We start from the raw sequence: 23,800 nt of genomic DNA, 5'->3' as shown, positions 1-23,800 counted from the left end.
TGTTACAGTTACATTTATTTGTTACATTTATATTATTTACATCAAGCTTTTGAATTGTATAGTATTGTATATTGTTATTGAAATTTCATAATATTTCACTATATTATACATTTAGTCAGGACTTATAGTTTGGAAAAAGTTTAACTAGTAAAATGTTTACAAGTTATGTGAAAACTAGTACAAGTATATAAATAAATAAAAAGAGACACTCATGTTTATGATCTCGGCTGAATAAAGTGCTTCATTCTTTCTGAGGAAATCCAAATCCTCAACCACATCACATCTTTTTGGGGTGAATTGTCTTATTCCTCTCATCGCGAAGCAAACAGTAAAATAAAAGAACTTGAACAGTCTTGCTGCGTTGTCTTCTGTTGTGTGGGTGTATTCAAGTCGCACGCTTCAGTGAAACATTAGAATCTGAATAGAGCGTTCAGCGTGGGGGCGTGGTCACATTAGAAGATAATGAAGAGAGACGTGAAAAACAGACATTGCGTTGTTTTCATATAGATTACTTTATCTGTTTTTGGTGGCACTTGTTTAGTTTAAAAGTAGACATGTCAGGCTTTCTATAGATATATCTCTCATGTCTCTTCGTTGAGTATTCACTGAGTTATAGTTCATTTTAATTACGTGTTTGTAAATGAAGGTCAGTGCAGACAAAGGCTGCAGACAAGTCACCTTGTTTGTTATCTTTATTTTATAAGTGCACAAAGTTCTGTTGTTATTATGTCTGTATACAAAAAAAGTAAACCCTTTACAGATTCGATTGATGTATTGCTCTTATCTGTAAGATCAAAACTGATAGTGTAATTTAAGTTCTTTTCGGGGTTATCAGGAGAAAATGACTCCTAACGTGTATACGTGTTAATCGACTCGAAAGAGTTAATAAGTCGTGGGGCAACGTTGAAAAGTTTATTTTCTCCTGGAAGTGTGAGCTGCACGATTTCCGATATTTGTGTGTGTCAGTAAGCAGCACATTAATACAGAACGATAATTAAAGCCTCTAATGCACACCAGTATATGTCTGTATTGTAAGAGTTAGATGACGTATGATGATGTGTGACGGCATAGTAGTGGTGTCCCAATTCTTAGTGGAATATTTTCACCCCTACCTCTTGACACTCTGTTTCAAGGGACAAGGGGAAGGGGTAGGCAGAGGGGTAGGGGAAGGGGTATAAAATAGAACTGGGATTGGGCCTTACTCTGACTGTATTTGTCTGAAAAAATAAAGTCATGTACATATAGGATGACTTATTTTCATTTAGAATTTCACTTCATTTTTCACTTTCATTTTTGTGTGAACTATCCCTTAAACAGGTCGATTCATATGGGTTATTTTTACAACGTCTTTATGAACTTTAAGCAGAAATCTTTTAGGTTTCATTAAAAATATCCTTTGTTTTGCACATGAACAAGGAACTTACGGGGTTTGGATTAGGCCTACTAGGGCTGTTACTTTTTATTCGATATTCGAATATGCATTCGAACATAACGTGAAATATCCGTAATCGAACTATAAATAAAATATCCGGTTTTTAAAATGCCACGTGTGTAGCGCATTTTTTACAGTCTATGATTAGACCGTTTGTTTTTTATTTTAGTTTTTGCCATCTTATCCAGTAGATGGCACTCTAGACGTATTGTAGCGTAGACCTATGACCAAATCAAACGAATAATAGCTAGTAGCCAGGCACGTCTGTGCGCTCCGAACGCGTGTTCTCCACCTCGGGGAACATTGTAAATAAAAAGAGAGCTGCACTTAATCCAGATCAAGTTTATAGACTGGTATTTCTTGCAAACAATATTAAGAAATGAATTAAGCTAGGCTATATGCCTTACTCCTGCAGCTGTTTAAGTTGTCACGTTAATGTTTGTGCCTGTTCTTAATCGTTTTTTTTTTTCCTTTTTTTTCATTTAGCCTAATGTTGTGGGATATGCATAGTGGCACTTCATATAAGTTGATATTCTAAGTTGATAACCTGCTGTTTCAAACATTATCATTAGTCAACCAGAAGAGGCTTGGCTGACCAAAATGTTATGAGTCACAGAAAAGAAAATCTACATTGATACAAGTCACGCAGTCTGTGACAGACAGATCGTTAATGTTTGGTCTTTGGTAATAGAGTACATCGGGTAGGACATCCAAATGCTCGCCTATCATTCACCGACCTCAAATATGGCTTATCATCTGAAATATGTAACTATTAGTAACTTTAAATGGCTGCTCACCGTTAACCCAGAGAAATGTGCACTATTCCGTGTCTGTGCATGATTGTGGAAAGTGCTTGGGCGCTCATTTGATCTTTGTAGCCGATTTGACTCGAACCAGACAAATTAAAGAGTCGGTCAGGGCTGTGGTTGAAACACGAGCCGAATTTCTCAGTAAGGCAACAGGAAGTCATAAAACATTCTGTGCCACAAGTCCCAAGCAAGATAACCAACCAACCAACCAACGCTTTCACAGAACAGCTTTCAACATTAACACCACTAGAACAATTATTGACAATTTCAATTCGGAGAAGAGATTGTCAAATTTGGGGCAAGTGAGATGCAACGTCGGACATCACATGTAAACCCATGAGAGTTATACACAATATCCTTAAACACTTCCCCCACCTAGCAGAGCCAGACTGAAATTCCTAAGGGGGGGTGGGGGGGGGGGCTTTGAACCTTTGGTCTCCACAGAAATCTTTGTCAAAAGATATTGACACAGAAACTGTCTTTTCTACATATATATGGACCAAGATGAACTCAAAAAGACTTATAAATGAATATCAGTCCATCGCTTCACTCCATATTCATTTATGTGTAACCCACACATTTGACTATCATGTTATAATCACTTATTGTGTATGTCTTTTAATAATTATTGGATAGCTTAAAGATACATATTCGTGTTTAGTGTGTATGTGTTCTAATCTGTTTGGTTGAAACAGTCATGACCATCAGTTATTTGTCAAATGTATCATATTCTTGTTATAGGAATCATGTCCCAAATTAGACCCTGCAAGAGTGGGAAAATTCGGACCATGTGCTTGATAAGATAACATATGATTTATGATACCCCCGAGCCAAGACAATATCTGATTGGTCAAGACAACATTTGAGGTGTGGCCAACAGGCCAGTTTAAATACTCAGGACACCATAAAATTTGGCTTTTAGCCTCTAGCTTTGCTCTGCTATTTGTCATGTATGCTTTTAGTTTTAGCTCTGCTTTTGCTATCAGTCATGCCAGCTTTTAGTATGCTTTTAGTTTGCTTTTAGCTTTGCTTCTTAGCTTTAGCTTTTAGCCATGCTGTTAGTCATCACTGTTCTTTGAGTGCGGTTCCAGCATGCTTCGGCCTGCACGCCTGCTGCTACTTAGCCACTATGAGAAGAAACACCACCTTAGTCTTGTCAAACTTTATTTCTTTTCTTTTTCGTTTGAGAGTTTCGTTTTCTGAGTTAAGTTTTGTAACACCTTGTCGGACCTCGACTGCCCGTTCAACTTCAACCAGCCCACACAACTCTGCATTGTCAGCCAACGGCCAACCACGGGCTTCCCAAGACGTCACTTCAACGACAACTGAACTTCCAGCCAATCAGCAACACCGGGAAACCCCTTTCAATGACAACAAAGGGGACTCCCTTTTCACAGGAGACGCAAGTAACTTTACCTCCAGACTGTGACCTTTACTGGTGTGTTTCTAATATAATTTTAACCTCATTGAGGAACTCAATGCGAGGGTTAATTAAGTGATTGATGGTTGTTCATTTCTATGCAATTTCAAGTTTTGTGTAAACTTCGGATTCCACATTTCCATTCTCTTAAACTCATCTTTCCCTAACTTTCGATCTTCCTGCAACTTGTGTGAATGTGTGAGTGCGTGCGTTCATGTGTTAGATTAGTTTATATGTCTTAAATTTATCTAATAAAGCCTTATTCATATTGAAAAGAGAAGTATCTTGTGTTTTGTGCTTACAAGTTAATGTCTTAAACTGCCGATCTTGTTACTGTGCTAATTGATAGTGTTTTCACTATACTTTGGATATTAATATCCAGCGCAGATTTGATGTTAAACTGCTTGTTCAGTGAATCGCAGGGCGTCTCAGTGATCAGCCGTGAAACAGTGATTCTGTTCAAATTCGGTTTAAAACCTTAAATGATTCCCTTTGAGCTAAATTGACCTGTTTCCCTTACATCTTAAAATACTCTGTAGGTTTTGGTCATACAGATAAGAGTAATACATATATCAAATCTGTCAAGACTGTTTATTTGTGTGCACTCACAATAACAACAAAACACGCTTTTGTAAAATGATCAAAGCAATCAGTAAGAACATTCTGCCGTCTCATTCTCAGTGAAATTGAATGTGAAACTCTATATCTTTGCCTTACAGTAAAAATATATCTATAGAGAGTGAAATGTCTACTTTCAAATTAAATAATTCAAATAGAAAAATATTCTCAGATTATGTAATCTGCACGAAACATGCATACAGGTGCATCACTACTGCAGAGGAAGAGAGTCAGTGTCACCGAATTCATCTCTTAAACCGAAAACAAAGAAAACACTTGTTTATCAGTGAATTATGAAAATGTGACCCTGGACCACAAAACCAGTCTTGTCATCTGAAAGCTGAATAAATAAGCTTTCCATTAATGTATGGTTTATTAGGATCTGACAATATTTGGCAGAGATACAACTATTTGAAAATCTGGAATCTGAGGGTGCAAAAAATCTAAATCCTGAGAGAATCACCTTTAAAGTTGTCCAAATTAATGCTTTGCAATGCATATTATTAATCAAAAATTAAGTTTTGATATGTTTACGGTAGGAAATTTACTAAATATCTTCATGGAACATGATCTTTATTTAATAACCTAATGATTTATACATAAAAGAAAAATAAATAATTTTGACCTATACAATGTAGGGCTGCACGATGTGTCGTTTAAGCATCGATATCACGATGTACGAATCCGCGATTGTCACATCGCAGGATGTGCGATGTAGGCTGTCGTAGTTGATCCGTTATTCATTAACTGTACGGGCCAGCTGCTCCCCGGCCCTTGACAAATGTGATTCACGGATTAATTGCACAGCTTAACCATTGTCAAGTTCTGTGTGTTTGATGACTGACCACAGCTTTGCCCAAACTTGAAAACTGCTTGATCTCTGATGAACGCAAAGGACAACTCATAACGGTTCACTTTCCTAGTCTTTCAGGCTTACAGTTGCATCAAGAATTAGCCTCCTCACTCTTTCCAGCTGCAGTTCATAGCCATCTCTATTGATAGCAGTAATGGGGCTTGTTTGGGCTCTGTCACAGGCTTTTCCCGCTTCTGGGATTGCATAGTCTACCTCCTCTTTACCATATCTTGACCAGAGGTTGGATTGGACTGCTTCACGGATCTCCCCAAGTCTCATGTCGCACTCTTTCATTGTCCTTTCAAGCTCAGCCTGCTGGTGCTTGTCGAGCTTGACTTCTTCACCCTCCTCAGTTCCCGCTTCAGCCAGTAGGCCAGCCCTGTAGTCATCATTTGAATCACTGACATACCTTGCCAAGGAACTGAGCTTACTGAACTCCTCTTGTAGTTCATCCTTTATCATACCATCTGCAGCTCTGCTCAGGAAGTTTGCTTGCTTGGTGAAGAGTTTCCAGTCAATTCTTCCTTTGCGTTCATCAGAGATCAAGCAGTTTTCAAGTTTGGGCAAAGCTGTGGTCAGTCATCAAATACACAGAACTTGACAGTTGATAACCAGCGTGGCAGTGAGAACAAGGATCAAAGGCCTGAAGTCAAGCTGTCGACGCAAAGGAAGAATTGACTGGAAACTCTACATCATGGCAAAGGAAACTCTTGAGAAAACAGTCAAGCAACTGAAGCAAGAGCGGACCTTAGCTAAATCTGCTTTCACCAAGCAAGCAAACTACCTGAGCAGAGCTGCAGATGGTATGATAAAGGATGAACTACAAGAGGAGTTCAGTAAGCTCAGTTCCTTGGCAAGGTATGTCAGCGATTCAAATGATGACTACAGGGCTGGCCTACTGGCTGAAGCGGGAACTGAGGAGGGTGAAGAAGTCAAGCTCGACAAGCACCAGCAGGCTGAGCTTGAAAGGACAATGAAAGAGTGCGACATGAGACTTGGGGAGATCCGTGAAGCAGTCCAATCCAACCTCTGGTCAAGATATGGTAAAGAGGAGGTAGACTTTCAATCCAAGAAGCGGGAAAAGCCTGTGACAGAGCCCAAACAAGCCCCATTACTGCTATCAATAGAGATGGCTATGAACTGCAGCTGGAAAGAGTGAGGAGGCTAATTCTTGATGCAACTGTAAGCCTGAAAGACTGGGAAAAATGGATCTCACATGATCAGAGAGCACACTTGAAAGGCAGGTTAAAAGACCTGAGAATATTCGGCAGCAACCTCGAGGCCAGAAGAGCAGAATTCCTCACTGCACAAAAAATTGCAGAAGAGGAAAGAAGAGGTTCAGAGCCTCAAGCAACAGCAGTTCCACAACCAGCGGTGAGAATAAAGCCAACCAGTCTACCTAAATTCACTGGGTTTAAGAGGAATTTCCATAGATGGAGGAGAGACTGGGAAAATCTGCAAAAGCAGGGAGAGCCGACTGGCTCAGTGGAAGTGAAGAAGTTCCAACTCCTTGACAGTGTGGACGAGAGAATATGTAGAGACCTGCGCCTGCCAACATACAACAGTGCTGATGAAATATTTAGAGTACTTCAAAACAGGTATGGAGATAAACCAACAATTGCCTTGGAGATAATTGAGGACCTAGAGAGGATCCCTCCTTTAAAGTCACACCAGCCAAGGAAGGTAATTGACCTAATTCAAGCTGTGGAAAAGGCCCTGAATGACCTCACGGAGCTCGAAAGTACTGGAGCCATAAAAAATCCCCTTGTGATCAGATCCATAGAGAGCAAGCTGCCAGATAATATAAAGAGGGACTGGCTGACATTCATGGTCAATCCAAGAAATGGAGTCACACTTGACAATCACTTTGACAACCTTCTAACATTCTTAAAGACACAAGAAGACATTCTAGAGAAACTAGACCAATTGTGTGTAGGTGAAAAACCTGAAAAGAAAGCCACGTACCTGGAGAAAAGGTATGCCTCCACAAAGTCCACGAGGAAAGGAGGATGTGTTGTCTGTGGAGATGAAAAGCACCGTGAGAAGATCTTCTTTTGTAAGCAGTTCAAAGAACTAAAGCCTGGTGAGAAGCTGAATGCAGTCGAACGGCTGGGAGCATGCAGAAGATGCCTCCGATGTCATGCAGAGGATGATCAATGTACGGACACGTACCTGTGCAGGAACAGAGACTGCAGGAGAGGAAGCTCTTAAGATCACCATTTCTTTCTCTGTCTGAAAGGAGGATTCAAGGGGAAAGAATCTGTGAAAGTGGGAAAACCCGGCACTAGGAGGCAAACATTCACAGAGGAGCAAGAGGAATTAATATCTGAGCTTACCCCGGATATGGCAGAAAAATTCAGGAGAGCCTTCACCAATATGGCTGCAAAATCACACTGCACTGGAAGAAGCCTTCCTGGAGTGATGGACTCAAGCACACGTGAGTTACCAGTTATTCTTATGCTTCTCGAAGTAACCACCAACGCAGGACAGAAAATTGGAACTCTCATTGACTTAGCATCAGATACCGACTACATCACTCATATAGCTGCCAGGAGACTGAAGCTTCAAAGTGAAAAGATCACGCTTGTGGTCCATGGAGTTGGAGGCATGGCCATGAGGGTAAAGACCAAAAGATACTTACTCAAGGTAAGAGTCAAGACACCTAGAGGCACGGAGAGAGCTCATGAGCTGATCTGTTATGGGTTGGATGAAATTGCAAAAGTTCACAGAGTAATCAAAGCACAGCAACTCAAGAAGTTCTTCCCCGATTCCAACCTGGAAGATCTTCACAGACCAGAACACGTGGAGCTTCTCATAAGCCACCGTGAAGGAAGACTTGCTCCACAGAGAGTAAAGGTAGTAGGAGATCTTGTCCTGTGGGAAAGCCCTTTAGGAAAGACTGTTGGCGGAGCACATCCAGACCTCTGTGAAGTAGTGGACATGGCCTTGCACAATTCTGAGACTCACTTTGCACGATCGATGAGAATCACAGCAGTGAAGTATCAAGAAATTGCTGAGATGCAGGAATCTAGAGCTGAAACCAAAACCACTGTTATTGGCAGAGAGTTCTTGGACTGGTGGAAGTGGGACAGCATTGGTGCAGCCTGCGAACCCATGTGTGGAGGATGCCGGTGTGGTAACTGTCAACCAGGAGGCAAAGACATGACTCTGAGTGAAGAAAGAGAGCTTGAAATGATCAGGCAAGGCCTCAGTTATATGAAGAAAACAGCTCAAGAAAGAACCAGAGTGGCGTGCAGCATACACAACTCAAGTCCACGAGATGGTGGAAAGGAAGGCAGCAAAGAAACTCACTAGAGAGACTGTTGCTGACTGGAAAGGGCCAGTATGGTATGTCAGTCATTTGGTGGCGCCAAACCCACACTCTGTAACAACACCTGTCCGATCTGGTATGGAACAGCAGCCAGAAGTTTAGAGGAATCAGCATGAATGACCTTTTTCTGAAAGGGCATGATGTACTTAATCCCATCCGAGCAGTGCTACTAAGGTTCAGGAGAGGAGTCCATGCTGCCCTCGGCGACATCAAGAAGATGTACAATTTTGTGTGGCTTGAAGACCTGGAGATGCACCTCCATAGATTTCTCTGGAGAAACAGTGAAGATGAAGAAATTGAGGAATATGCCATCACCAGGGTCAACATTGGCGATCGGCCAGCAGGGTGCATCGCACAACTGGCCATGAGAGAGACAGCAAAGCTGCCAATGTTCACTCATCTGAAGGAGGAACGGAGAGTCCTTGAAGAGGATTCCTATGTAGATGATATCCTGACATCCCATAATGAGCTGGAAAAGCTAGATGAAACCACCAAAGGAGTCGAAGAAATTCTGAAGGCAGGTGGATTCTTCCTCAAGCCGTGGGTCCGATCAGGCCAAAGTGGGAGGCAGACGTCTACATCAAAACATCCAGCATCGTCAAATGAAGTCTTCATTCTCCCCAACCAAATGAGAGAAGGAGACAACAAAGCCCTTGGAGTTGGTTACCTGGTTGAACCAGACAAACTGTATCTTATGACCTCGATAAACTTCTAAAAAAGATGAGAATCAGCCAAAATCTTGTCGGAGAAGAGGTAAGAAGAAAAACTCCAAACCCACTGACTAGAAGACAATTGCTTAGCCAAGTAGCTAGTTTGTATGACCCAATAGGCCTTGCAACACCTGCCAAACAGAAAGGAGCCATTCTAGTCAGAAAGGCATTTCAAGAAGCTGGAGGCAAAACTCTAACACGAGACACATGGGACACACCTCTGTCTGAAAGACTTAGAGAAGAAGCCATCCACCTGTTTGAGGAATACACACGCCTCAACCAAATTACCTTCCATAGAAGCCTCACACCAGTCAAAAGGATTGGAGAACCCTGGGGAATAACATTCTCAGATGGAAGTGACCAGAGCTATGGAGCTGTTGCATACTTCAGGTGGGAGACCGAGCAAGGCATCCTGGTCCGGCTTGTTGAGTCCAAAGCCAAGCTCACACCACTTGACCAAAAGGGAGAACCAGTGAAGACTGAGGTCTGTGGTGCTGTATTCGCTGCAAGACTCAGGAAATACATTGAAAAACACAGTCGGATGCAAGTTGATCGTTGGATCCATCTGTTGGACAGTCAAACTGTGCTGGGTGCAATCCAAAGGGACAGTTATGGGTACGAGACCTTTTTTGCGAACAGAGTGGGAGAGATCCAGAAGTCCACATCAGTTGAAGACTGGAGATGGATTCCAGGTGAGCAAAACATTGCTGACCTTACAACAAGAGGAGCAACCCCAGAAGACCTCAAAGAGAACTCTGTGTGGCAAAATGGCCCAGAGTTTTTGAAACGACCAGTGAAGGAGTGGCCGACAAAGTCAGCCAAAGATGTTGCTGCAGATGCCAAAGAAGGTATAAATAAGCTCCAAAGGAAATGTTTTACAGCAGCACTGACCCGAGCACATTAAAATCCTTAACATCAGTAAGTTCAGCAGTTTAACCAGCTGATGAGAGTCATTGCCTGGGTGTGGAGAGCTGCCACAAAGTGGAAAGAAATGCTGGCCAAGACCTCAACCACAAGCAAGCCAAAGAGGAAGGAGATTCCTTCAGCTCTTGAGATCAAGTCCAGAGTCCAGGAAGCTACACTTACCATCATGGAGTGTGAAGATGCACTCAGGGATCTCTTCCTTGCAGCTCAAAAGGAGGTAACCTTCCCAGACACCACACTCAGCAGGCTTGCTGTGGTCAAAGAGGAAAGCACTGGACTTTTGCTCTGTGGAGGAAGATTCCAAATCTTTAATGAAGAAAAAACTGCAGTACCAATCTTGCCCTGCACATCCTGGGTATCCACTCTTCTAGCTCAAGAAGCCCACAAGGCAAATCATGAAGAAATCGCAGGCACACTCCTCCGGATGAGAAGGAAAGCATGGGTGGTAAGAGGCCGGAAATTAGCTCAGAAGATCGTTGATAATTGTGTGACATGCAGGAGACTTAGGGCCCGAAGATGCCAACAGATCATGAGTGACCTTCCATCGGAGCGAATAACACCAGCCAATCCATTTGAGTACACGACAGTGGACTTATTTGGACCTTACGAAGTGAAGGATGAGGTGAGAAAGAAGGTGAAACTCAAAGTGTGGGGAATTGTCTTCTGTTGCATGGCGTCCAGAGCTATGCACACAGACCTTGTCAGTGACCAGTCAGCTGAAGGCTTCCTGTTAGCCTACCAAAGATTTACGGCACTGAGAGGACATCCGAGGAAATTGTGGTCGGATCCTGGAAAGAACTTTGTCGGAGCCAGACCTGCCCTCAAAGAGCTCTACATGTTTTTGGACCGACTGGAGAAATCAAAGCTTGAATATGAAGTCTCCAAGCATGGCACAGAAGGGAACTGGAGGATCCATCCAGCAGACTCACCTCACAGGAACGGAGCTGCTGAAGCTGCTGTCCGGACTGTGAAGCGGGCTTTGCACAATCTGGGGGGTAATGGAGTCTTCACATTGGGTGAGTTTCAGACTTTCCTTTATATGGCTTCCAACCTCGCCAATGAATGACCTATTGATGCCAGGACTCAGAGCCGGGAGGACTGTGTAGAATACATTAGCCCAAATTCACTTCTGCTTGGAAGAACTGGACCCAGAGGAGATCCAGGGACCTTTGACTTTGAAGGCTACTCTTACAAGAGATTAAGAACCATCCAAACAGAAGTTGACCGGTTCTGGAGGAAATTTTCATAGAGTGAAAGTTTATATTTGCATGTGTTTTTAAGTCCTGTCAGTTTAACAGAGCGCATATAAGAACGAGCAGAGAGAGAGAGAGAGAGAGAGAGAGAGATAGATAGGGCGCGAGAGAGCCCCGGCCGCACGTGCACGCTCACCTTTACCGTCTTCAAACAACACGAGCGCTGTCTTGCTCTCTCTCCCTCGCGAATATAAATCAAAATCAATTGACACGATGGTGTCGAAAACTATCCAGTGATGAAAAGTTTTTCTTTGTTGTCAAATCTTGTGCGATACCCTAAACTGCAGAGATAATTACACAACGCGTGCCGTTAAACGTCTGATTTGCGAACTAATGATTCCTTTGAACCGATTAAATTTTTTTTTCAATGATTTACATACAGATTAAGACAAGAGTTACATTTTTCATTTTGACACACATATATTACCTATATATACATTAAAATACATATATATAATAATAATAATAATAATAAAATAAATAAATAAAAATAGTAATATGTAAGTGAACTCAACAATAACCTTAAAAATAAATACATAAATATACTAAAATAATAAATAAAAAAATAAAAATAATACAGCAATAACATACTTGTCTATATACTTTCAATGTCCATCAATTCCACAAGAGTCACCATCTAGACTCTCCAAAAAGTCATAGAACACTTTCCAGATGGACCAAAATACTTGAAGTTTGTTTTTCAAAAAACATGTAATCTTTTCTAAGGCAAGGCATGAGGTCATCCCCTTTATCCATTGAGACACTCAAGGACTTTCTTCTTTTTTCCAAGAACATGCAATTACATGTTTAGCTTCCAGCAAACAGAGATTTAACAACAATCTTTCATGTTTGATCATTTTAAAGTTCAGAGGACAAATATGTAATATACACAACCTGGGATCAAGAGGAATTACTTTACCAATAATTTGACTTATATATTCAATATTTTATCCCAAAAACAATTAACTTTAGTGCATTTCCACATACAATGGAATAAAGTTCCCTTCGCTTGTTTACATTTGTAGCATATATCAGGAATATTCGGGTTGAAGTGATGTAACTTAACTGGACTGATATATTGTCTACTCAACCATTTATACTGAACCAGTCTCAAATGTGTACTCGTTGTCTGAGTTTGGGATTTTAAACATGCTATTTGCCACTCTTCCTCAGTTATATCAGCCTGCAGGTCAGAGCGCCATGCTTGAAGTCTGTCATTAAATGATTCTTTAGATTTGGTCACAAACTGTTTTTATAACACAGATATCTGTCCTCTACCTTTCAAACAGTTAAGTGTCATATTTTCCAAAGTAGAGAGAGGAGGCCCAACCAAACTTTGGCCTTGTCTTGACAGAATGAAGCTACGTAATTGCAAATATTTGAAAAAGTGCTTTTGCGGAATTCCAAACCTTGTCCTAATTTCTTTAAAGGACATAAAGTTTCCTTCATTATAGAGATCAGACACCTTACAAATACCTTGAATTGACCAGATTTTAAAACCTGGATCAGCTCTACCAGGACGGAAAGTTTCATTACCAAAAACTGGTGAAAAGCGAGTTGTGGTAAGTCACCTAGATGAGCAAGAGCCTCAAACCAAACTGATACAGTGTTTCTGGTATATGGATTTTTAGTACCTTTAATTAACTTCCAAGCATCAGCTGAATACAAATATAAATTCAAAGGAATTGGAATAGAGTGAGCCTCTATAGATACCCAGGTCAGGGGATAATCCTTCTCAAAATAAAACATTGCTGCTCTAATTTGAGCTGCCCAGTAGTATCATTTTAAGTTTGGTAGGTTTAACTACCCTCTATCATAAGGCAAGCACAGCAAGGAGAGCCTGAGACGAGGGAGCTTGTTGTTTTTTTCATTAGGACAAAAAAAAAAGAGGAATGTGGAGGGAGGGGGATGGATTGGACGGGACATAACAATCTGGGTAAAATTGACATTTTTAATATATTAACACGGCCAATTAATGAAATGGGAAGTTTTGTCCATCTGTTTAGCAGACCAATTATAGATTCTGATATGGGCTTATAATTTGCTGATACAATTTCACTTACAGTTGGTGTAATTTTAATCCTGAGGTAAGTAAAACCTTCTTGTGAGATTGTAAAGGGTGACTGAACTGGGGGGAGAAGCCTTTCTGCCTTATGGAGGAACAGCAACACAGATTTAGAATTGAACAGATTCAATTTAATGAATGGTTTAAACAACTGACCTGTCCAACACTGAACTCACGAGACGTCTGAATTGGTGTATAAAAAAAATCTGTAACACTTTACAATAATGTTCTATTTATTAAACTATTTAACTACATTTTTAACATTTACTATTACTAAACTGCACTTCTACAACATTGTTAATTTCAACATTTAGGCTATAGCCTTTATTGTTGAAATCAAAATTTGTACAGTATTTGTTAACATTGTTAATGCACTGTAAAGTAACATTACCAAACAATGAACAGCTGTGTTTTTATAAACTAAGATAAACAAAGATTAATAAATATAGTAACAAAAGTATTGCTCATGGTAAGTTCATGTTAGTTAATATGTTAACAATTCAAACCATATCCTAAAGTTACAAACAATTAATTTACTCAAATTTAAATAATAATCTGATGTTTAAATCATTTAAAATGAGAATGTAAGTGTGCTCACCCCATTTTTGTTTGTAAGAAAAAATAAGATTAGATTTCATATCGCAATATATATCGCAGAAAAATAAAATATCACAATGTAATTTTTTCCCAATATCGTGCAGCCCTAATACAATGTATTTTTGGCTATTGCTATAAATTAGGGCTTGCATAGACTAGTCGAGTGATCAACCACGCAGTTGGAAACAATCGACTACTCGAGCATGCATTAACCATAATGCATGCATAGAGTTTGTAAGTACGACGTGAATTTTAGGATTACAATATTGTGTGTAGCTGTTACTTTCTAGGCCTTTATCTATGTTGCATGTAAAATGAAAATATGTAATATTATAATTAGTGGTGTGGCCGAAGCCAAATAGCTTATTTGGAATGACACGGATAATGGCTTCAAAAAAGAATAACGGACAAGGAAAAATTATACCTGAATATTCGGCTGAAGCTGGCACAGTCCAGTGTTTGATAGATAACAGTTAAGCTAGGGGATCAGCACAATATAATACTCAGACCTCTAAAGTCACGCAATAGAGTGTGAAGTGAATAAATGAAAAGAGCGCAAATCAAACACTGCATTGCTGTTGCTTCTCTGTGCATCTCTCAGAAATCAGAGTTTGGAAAGAGTAATATCACCAATAATAATACATCAAACACATTCTATTATTTGTATATATTTAAAAGACAATGATTTAAACCTTAGGCTATGATATGATTGAATGGAACAAGCACAGTGAGCTAAAGATAACTGTACGACGTTGTATCCGAATTCAGTTACGTATCATTTTGTGATTGGTTCAGATAAAAAAATACAGATACAAATACTGGCTGTTACATGAAAATGTAAATATGTAATGTCATGACAATGACAATTTACATGTGTTGCATTTAGCTATAAATTTATAAAAAATTATTGATAAGAACTATTTCATGTCTTTTCATTTACAGTAGCATGAACCACAAGTAATCGAGTAACTCGAGTATTTTTTAAATAAGTAATCCACTAGCAGAAATCAGTAATCATGCAACCCCTACTATAAATACACCACAATGACTTAAGATTCATAATCATTACTTCTGCCGGTGTATTGTGGCAAGTTTATGTGTGTGATTGAGTGCTTATTAGGCTATGTAGGCAATTAATGGCTTATTAATAAACGTCCGATCAGTCAACTAATGCTCAAAATCGTCCAGCACTAGTTGACCAGAGGGTAAATAAATCATGACAATTTTACTTTGTCTTTAACTCACAGTCCTAATTTAAACTACCCAAAGTAAGTGAGTACCCAAAGGTGAAATGGTTCTGTATTTATAATTATACCTGCTTTACTTCTTAGTTCATATGTCTTCATTCCCTCGCTGGAAATATGAAGATCTACGATGATGGACTGGCCAAACACTTCTGGCTTATATGCATCACGACCCCTGTTCCTCAGAGTGATGGACACATCTGCAGAACTAAATGTCAGAAACAATAACAGTATGAGAGACTATAGACTGTGACTACATGCAGAGAAATCCAGATAGGTGCGTTGTACCTCTGTCCTTCCTTCACAAATCCTTTGATAAAGGAACCTCTGTTTGTGGTGTGATCTTTAACGCCCAGGGCTACTATCAAAGCTGTCAGCACGGCACTTTTTCCACCTAACACACAAATATACATGAAACAACTATAAATAAAACCATAAAAACTTTGATAACAAGCAATAACAACTGTAACAAAACTGTGTCCCTTTATATGTTTTCTTATTATTGTAGTTAATTATATGCCTATTCAAAAGTACATGATTGTGTAATCCATCTTCCAAATTAAGGTTAACTACAGTACTTCATTAAATCCTGCCCCACTCACCAGACATTTGAAATACTGAAGGAACAGTTCACCAAAATAAATATATAAAAACTAAATTTGCTGAAAATTTACTCAGACCATCTAAGATGTAGATGAATTTGTCTCTTCATATTCAACAGATTTGGAGAAATTTAGCATTACATCTTTTGCTGACCAATGAATCCACTTCAGTGAATCCTTAATGATGGATTTCATTACAAATATGCAAACAAACAAACAACAAAAAAAAACAATTGTGTTGTGGATTATAGTGATGTAAGCTGTTTGCACTCATTGTGATGGCAACCATTCACTGCAGATGATCCATTGGTAAAGCAAGTGTTGTAATCTGGGCTCTAGACTGCTAAATTTTTTTGCGAAAATTTGACGTGGTCACATCTGTGTGAGTGCATTATTTGCACTGCTCTAAAGTGTCTGCTGCATGCAGCGCGGTTACAGGCAAGCGATTTTTCAAAAAATGCTTTAGGGTGCCTTCACATCTGTAGATTGATTGCTTTGTTCCAAAACAGGGATTAAAATTATTGCAATGTTAATTTTTATTCTTGGTTTGTTTCCCTTTCACACGGCAAAGTTTCTAAATGGACCAAAATTGTTAATACAAGTCACATGCGAGTAAATTTTCCTGTCATTAGTCAAAGTTCCATGGTTTATTTTCCAGAATTCTGCTCATAGCTGCTCACATCTTAGAGGGCTTTTTTAGTAGCCGTCATTATATAAATTTATCATTTTGAACAGGGGTCCAGGATTTGTCTGGAAAACATTTTTAAAATGCACCTAACAGTTACTATAAGACGGCATTAAAAATGTAATGGTGCGCTTTGATTTTGAATGACGTGCTCACCCACAGATATCGCCTGCATCCCAATGTGCATACTATCCATTCTAAATTCCAAGTAATTAGTAATTTTCAATACTATTTAAGACAGATAAGGTGGATAGTATGCACACTGGGATGCCGGGACAGTCTAATGGTTTTTACAGAACTAATACAGGTGATTTCGGACCGGTTGTTTTGGTACAGATCTGAGTGCGATTGCCATGTTCACATATGCCCAAACGAACAGAGCAAAGGGGGGGGAAGCGCACCAGGTTCCAAAACAATGATCCAGGTGTGAAAACACCCCTAGAAAACTGATTCAGGCCAAGTAGCAAAACAAACTTGCAGCCAATCAGCAGTAAGTGGTGTGTCTCCTCATAGTGTGCAGGAGAGAGTGTTCAATGCACAGAACGGACATTAGCTGAGCCAAGCGACAGAAAGATAGAGATGGAGGATGAAAAACAAAAGAGGAAAATGTCTGCAGAACAAAAAAAGGCTTAAGGTAATAAGGCAAGAAGTAGGACCCGTGTAAATACCGGTCCAGCTTTACAGCGCTGGAAAGAACGCGAGCGGAAGGCCTGTGATCAGACCAGATCAGGTTGCTTTGTTTTTTGCTGATAGGTGAGTAACAGCATGTCTGCGTCGCAACAGCTAAAGTCTGGCTAGTACACTGGACATGACAAAGCGACCATTGAAAATCATTTGAAATTTGTGTCAATACATCATTAATAGAATGCAGCAGCAGTTTTCTGTCTGGGATTTGTCATGTCGTGCAGCATCGCATCCAGTGTAGATCATATGTATGTGTGTGTATGTGTATGTATGTATACATATATATATAATTTCAGAACTGTCTTTAATTCTACGTGGCATTGATTCAACAAGGTGCTGAAAGCATTCTTTAGTAATGTTGGCCCATATTGATAGGATAGCATCTTGCGGTTGATGGAGATTTGTGGGATGCACATCCAGGGCACGAAGCTCCCATTCCACCATGTCCAAAAGATGCTCTATTTGGTTGAGATCTGGTGACTGTGGGGGCAATTTTAGTACAGTGAACTCATCGTCATGTTCAAGGAACCAACTTGAAACGATTCAAGCTTTGTGACATGGTGCATTATCCTGCTGGAAGTAACCATCAGAGGATGGGTACATGGTGGTCATAAAGGGATGGACATGGTCAGAAACAATGCTCAGGTAGGCCGTGGCATTTAAACAATGCCCAATGGGCTAGGTGCACAAGATGGCGCCGGTGACCTTCAGCGACGCGAGTGTGTGCATGCATACTTAAAAAGATAAACGCACAGACGCGAATACATGCAACTTCCATTTCTCTCTCTCTCTCTCTCTCTCGAATAGGTAATATTTGAGAAAATGCTTTAGCGATTTCTAATTACTGGGGGGATTAGTCTACGGAAAATATCGCCCTGATCAGACATATGCTGTGGCACTATCATGCAGTCTGTAATGATATGAGGTTAGCAAATATTAGCGATTTTTTGCAAACATTTTTTTTGAGTAACATGACCATTAATATGAACTCACAATTGAATGTAACATAAAACAAATGATTACTTTTCGTTAAAATCTTTATTTATGCCAAAAAAGCTTACATTTATGTGTTTTTTTGTTCGCTGTTGCAGCCATGTTGCCGAGATAATTCATACCCCTTCGTTTGAAGTGTAGTCCCGAAAAATCTTCGTTGGAAGGGCTATCTGGCCATTCCCCTTAACCCTACCCCTCCAACCAAATGAGAATCGAGACACCCCTACCCCTTCACGTGAACGCGCGAAACGGAGGGGTAGGGGAAAGGGGAAGGGCTAAGGGGTAGAATTGGGATTGAGCCCAAGTCTTCTTCTTTGTTTTGAGTGTATCTCTGTGGCAGAAATACAAAGCCACATACTGGTTTGGTATGTATACTACATCGTTTTGAGTCAGTTTTATGCGTAAGCAGATATTTCTTTAGAGACAGAAAAAAAAAGATCAGCTAGGGAAAGCTCTGGCTTCGAGTGGCTCTAGCCTTAGTGACCTCTTATAATCTGATGCAAGAAATATTTTCTTTCTATTTTATAGCTGCAAAGTTCCCCAATCAGGGTTCTGTGGCCCACTGGTGGTCCAGACTATTTACAGCTAAAATGGTTAGTTCACATGTGTTAGTGACATATTCTGTTTAAATCCACAGGTGAGGAAAAAGTAAAGGCAAAATGAAAGGCTAGAAAAAAGTTAATTTTCAACTTCAAATGGGTTCACTGAGTTCATTGTTATGTTTGCTATGTTAACATTGCTATGTTTTCAGTGTATGCTACAGGAGCACTGAGCAGCATAGAGCGCCCTCTCGCGGCTGCAGACAGTAATGTTTTCTCTTAGTTCATTTCTCTTGGTTCATGTCAAATTAATTTTGATAAATAAATCGCACCTGACTATAAGTAGCAGGACCAGCCAAACTATGAAAAAAAAGTGCGACTTATAGACCGGAAAATACGGTAGTCTGGATTTCGAATCTAAAACAGTTACTAAAACTTCACAAGTGAGATTGTGAACACTTGAGATACACTGCACAGGAAATTCTATTTTCACACAAATAAAAAAATTAAATATGGAGGAGAACTTACTTCCATTGTTTCCTACGATAAAGTTGACGTTTGGACCAAACGCAAAGGGACCAAGCATCGAGTGACACATGAAGTTCCTTAGAGAGATACTCTCTATGATGCCCACTTCACCTGTGACCTGAAAACACACATACATAGATGCGTATGGGGACGTTACTAGCAAGTCTATGGAGAAAGTGCATAAGGTAAAAGCAAAAATGAGCAGTCGAGACCGTTGTACTGTGCTGTGCAAGTCTTACACTCTCTGATGTGTTCAAGCCGTCTCCTGAACTGAAGTAGCCCGTTTCATCCTCTTCAGAGAGCTCGGGTTGAGACAACCGGCTTCTCTTATCAGGTGTCTGCCCTGAATTACTGCTCTTTCTCTTCGACATCTCCTACAAACATCAAACATTTAACCTTCACAATAATCACAGTCATTTATATCCTTTATCATCATTACACTGCCATGTCACTTAAAAGGTAAGGTCAGCCAAAAATGTTAATTAAGCCATAAATTATTCAACCTGGAGTCATCCTAGGTGTACATGACTTTCTTCTTCCGAACAAATTCAATTGGAGTTATTTAAAAAATTGTCTTTGATATTTCAAGCTGTTTGATGCAACCAAGCGGGTGTGGCTATCCATCGATCCATGAGAAGTTTAATATAAAGCTCATCCATTGAAAAAAAAAGTGTCTCACACAGCTCTGAGGGGTGAACAAAGGCCTCCTGTAGCAAATAAGTTTTTGTAAGAAAAATATATATTTAAAATGTAATAATCACTTTAATCTAGCTTGCGCTTTGTTAACAGGAGCAAAAGAATCAAAGTTTCCTTACTTTAGCAAAGGAAAACCAGTCTCCTCTTGGCTTATAATGAAATCCTCCGATATTCTTCTTTACAAATCCTCGTTTTGTACTACTAATTGTTGACCGTTGTTTTGTTTTGCTCTCTCCACTGTGTTTCCACATTCCTCTTCTGAGTCATCCAATTTTTTTTTAATGGATGAGGTTTTCATTAAACTTCTCATGGACCGATGGAGTGCAACACCCACTAAATTGCATTAAATGGCTTTAAAGATCAAACAATTTTAAAATAACTTAATTAGTCTTGAAGAAAGTCATATACACCTAGGATGACTTCAGGGTGAGTAATTTGTGGGTTAGTTTTCATTTTGGCTGAACTAACCCTTTAATATGAGGTCAAAGAACAAGTGTGAATTTGTACAACTGTATGTTTTCCTTGTCTCGTTGCAAATAAAGGTTCTAGTTTTAGCTTAAAAACAAATAACACCAACTCTTAACTGCTTAAAGTTGAAACAGATATTTTCTTCTGTATTAGATGTGAGTGTAGGGCAGAGACTCAGCTTGATGCATCGGCTAAAGATAGCATTTATAAATGTGGGCACTGCACCCAAATATGAAAGCAGATGAATACGAATTTATGTGGAAAAGTTTAAGCAGACTAAATGACTGGAGAATTCCTGCCTGTTTTACCAGAGAAAGATCCAGTTATGACATTTTGATTAAAAATCAATTAGGGCTGAAATGATTCCTCGAGAAACTCGAATCCGATACTTGAATATTTCTCAAAAGACAAAATAAGTACAATTTACTCTGACCATACAATATAAAAAGTGTACACCCCCAGTCTCTTAATGCATTGTGTTGCCTTCTTGAGCATTAGTACGGTTTTACCTTTTGCAATAGATATGCATGAGTGAGTCCCTCAGTGTTAAAAGATGGATTTCAAAATCATACAGTCAATAGCTGTGTTCTCATCAAACAAATTTGTATGCACATTTTGGACTAAGAGTATTAAAAAAAAAAAGTAAACAAAAATAAAAATGCGCATTTATGCGCATAAAAAAAATTGCATAAAAATAAGTTATGTTATACACAGAATAAACTATGTGATAAACCAAAAGCAATGACTGCATTTTTTGTTTTACATCTGCTCGCTCTGAGGCGCATGTAATTTATCATATAAAAAATATTATATTCAGTGGCTTCTCCTACTTTTCTTAGTGATATTTAGTTCCAGTATACAAGGAAGTGTTGATTTTGTTCTCTTTGACTCGTTGGATGAAAACGGTGCTTTATTTGTAAATGTTTTATGTGATATTCCAGTTTTGTGCAAAAATTTAATTCAAATCTTTGGATGTAAACAGTTAATTTTGGAAAAGCTTCAAATATGCAGATGATGCTGGAAAACCAAAGAATGTGCAGGAGCTGGAGGATTTTTCAGATGAACAGCAGGCAGTGGAACTGCTCAGGACCAACAAGGGACTCGTTAACTAACTGTTAACACAAAATATAAAAACAGTCGTGGATCATACAGGAAATGATACTTAAATAGTATTAAGAATCAAGGGTAGATAACCTTTTGAATGGGGGCATTTTTATAAATTGTTAATATTTTGTCTTGTGGAGTATATGGATATTTTTCACTGGTTTGCACTATCTGCCATGTGCCTTGTATTTTATACTACATTATTATTTTTTTTGTATAGTTGTATTTTATATTTAATCTGTATCAATCTGTATTTTTATGCTCTACTGTTAGAGCTATCTGTATGCACCAAGGGCAATTTCAATCCTCTGTATGTATGTGGAAGAATTGACTAAAGATCTGTTATGTGAAATAGCTTATTCAGGACAGTACTAAATAAAAAAAAAATTATAAAAATAACACGCAATTTCCATGATCCCTCTTATTTTGCTTCATTTAATACCAATTTGCACATTCTGCAAGGGGTATGTAAACTTATGAGCACAGCTGTATCTTTTAAGAACTCAGACAAATCAACAGTGGTCCTGATTCTAACACGGCACATTTACAGATGGAATTTTAGAAACATTAAAATTATAGAATTAGTAGAAACATTTTTTTTTTTTGCAGTTAACGTTACTTGCATTATAAGGTAAGGCCACAAACGGAGAGAGAGAGAGAAAAAACTAACGTTACAGGCATGTTTTGGCATTGTTATGGATTTGATTTGACTTTGAGCTGTCCTATAGGAAAGGTGACAGAAAATCGTTATGCTCTTTCGCACGTCGTATAACGAAATATCAGATTTTCAGTAACACAATTCAACATTGTTAGTTTATTATAGGTTACTAACAGACAATTTGAGCGGAAAATGACTTAACGTTAATTCAAATGAAATCAAATCATTAAAACGAAACCACTTGAGACATCACTAGACTGGCAACTTCGGAAACGTTAATATAGCAATTTTACTGTGATATACTGGGCAGGTAACGTTACAACATTAACTAACGGTAACGTTAGTTTTGGGAAAATGTTACGTTGAAATTCGCTTTTTTACTGAAATGTTAACGGACAGGCGACAGGCTTTAAAAGCTGATACCATTAGTACCAAATAACCAATGCGGACATGCAAACCAGACAAGCGGAAGCTATATATGTGTGTTTGTGTTGTTATGTCAAGTTTTAGGTCAAAAATCACATGTGTGAAACAGACGCAACATACCAGTCACTCCTCCTGTTCCTCGCGCGCTTCGCCTTTGACTGCTCACAGAGCGCGACGACGTCAGCACACTTCCGGTTTGTATCCACCAATCAGATAACTCTCAGCCAAGAGGAAGGTGTTTGAAAAATGAATTCATTTAAAAAAACATCCTAACCCATTAATTAAATCACAAATGAGTGACATAGAGAAGTAATAGAAATTCAAAGCTAAGTGGGTTTTAGAATCCGTGTATCATTCGTTCTTTCGTTTTTCTAATTGAAACCAAAAATGGAAAAATAAAAAAACGACTTTTTTTTTTTTATCTGTTTCCAAAACCAAAATGAAAAAACAGATAAAGCTTCGTTTTCCGATTTTCAAATTTATGCTAAAATCAAGATTAAAAAAACGGATATCAAGCGTGTGTGTTTTCGTCTGATGCTAGTTAGTGACGGTCATTCTTGAACGATTCGATCATTTTAAACGAATCTTTAATGTGACTCGGGAAGAACGAGTCGTCTCTGGGAGTGATTCGTTCAGTCGCGTATGCGCAAAATTCTATAGTTTCTGTACAGGAATAGTCTAGTTCACCTGTTTCAGTCAATGCAGTGGGTGCCGGTGTTAGAGAATTGATTAGTTCATCTCTTGAGTCTTTCGGGTTTTCGAGTCGCTCCTCACGTGACAGACCCATAAGCTTTGACCATAGACTGGAGTTACCCTGGCAACAAATCTCTGTGTATATTATTATTATTATTTGTCTTTATGATTTTAAGTGTATTGCCTTAATGTTTTAATGTTTGTATTGTTTAATAATTATAATAATAATAAAGACTGTATAAAAGGCTTTATCCTATCATTCGTTCTTTTGTCACGTGACGTGACAGCATTGGATAGATGAATTTACATGCTTCCTTACAAACAGGTGCCTAATCATTATTATTATCATCATCATTATTATAATTATTATTTACTCTTACAGTTACTGCATTTCTGAGCTTTTTACTTCTTACAGTTTATAAATGTACAAAATTCTGTCATAATGGTTATTTATACACTTATCTATAC

At 38.9% G+C, this 23,800-nt stretch overlaps 1 protein-coding gene across 1 annotated transcript in view; it reads right to left on the bottom strand.

The window, feature by feature from the left end:
* Positions 1-22,846, bottom strand: part of LOC132095918 (structural maintenance of chromosomes protein 6-like) — a 121,439-nt gene extending 98,593 nt beyond the window's left edge. The window contains exons 1-5 of the mRNA XM_059501011.1: positions 22,760-22,846; positions 19,527-19,661; positions 19,288-19,405; positions 15,545-15,650; positions 15,328-15,464 (exon numbers count right to left, since the gene is read on the bottom strand). Of these exons, the coding sequence (XP_059356994.1) occupies positions 15,328-15,464; positions 15,545-15,650; positions 19,288-19,405; positions 19,527-19,658 (493 nt within the window). The 5' untranslated portion in view covers positions 19,659-19,661; positions 22,760-22,846. The remainder of the gene's footprint in view (positions 1-15,327; positions 15,465-15,544; positions 15,651-19,287; positions 19,406-19,526; positions 19,662-22,759) is intronic.
* Between the last annotated feature and the right edge of the window lie 954 nt (positions 22,847-23,800).

Source organism: Carassius carassius, chromosome 20, assembly GCF_963082965.1.
Source record: "Carassius carassius chromosome 20, fCarCar2.1, whole genome shotgun sequence".
NCBI classification, from domain to species: Eukaryota; Metazoa; Chordata; class Actinopteri; order Cypriniformes; family Cyprinidae; genus Carassius; species Carassius carassius.
Note: the sequence above shows the minus strand (reverse complement) of the source record. Positions and strands in the feature narration are given on the sequence as shown.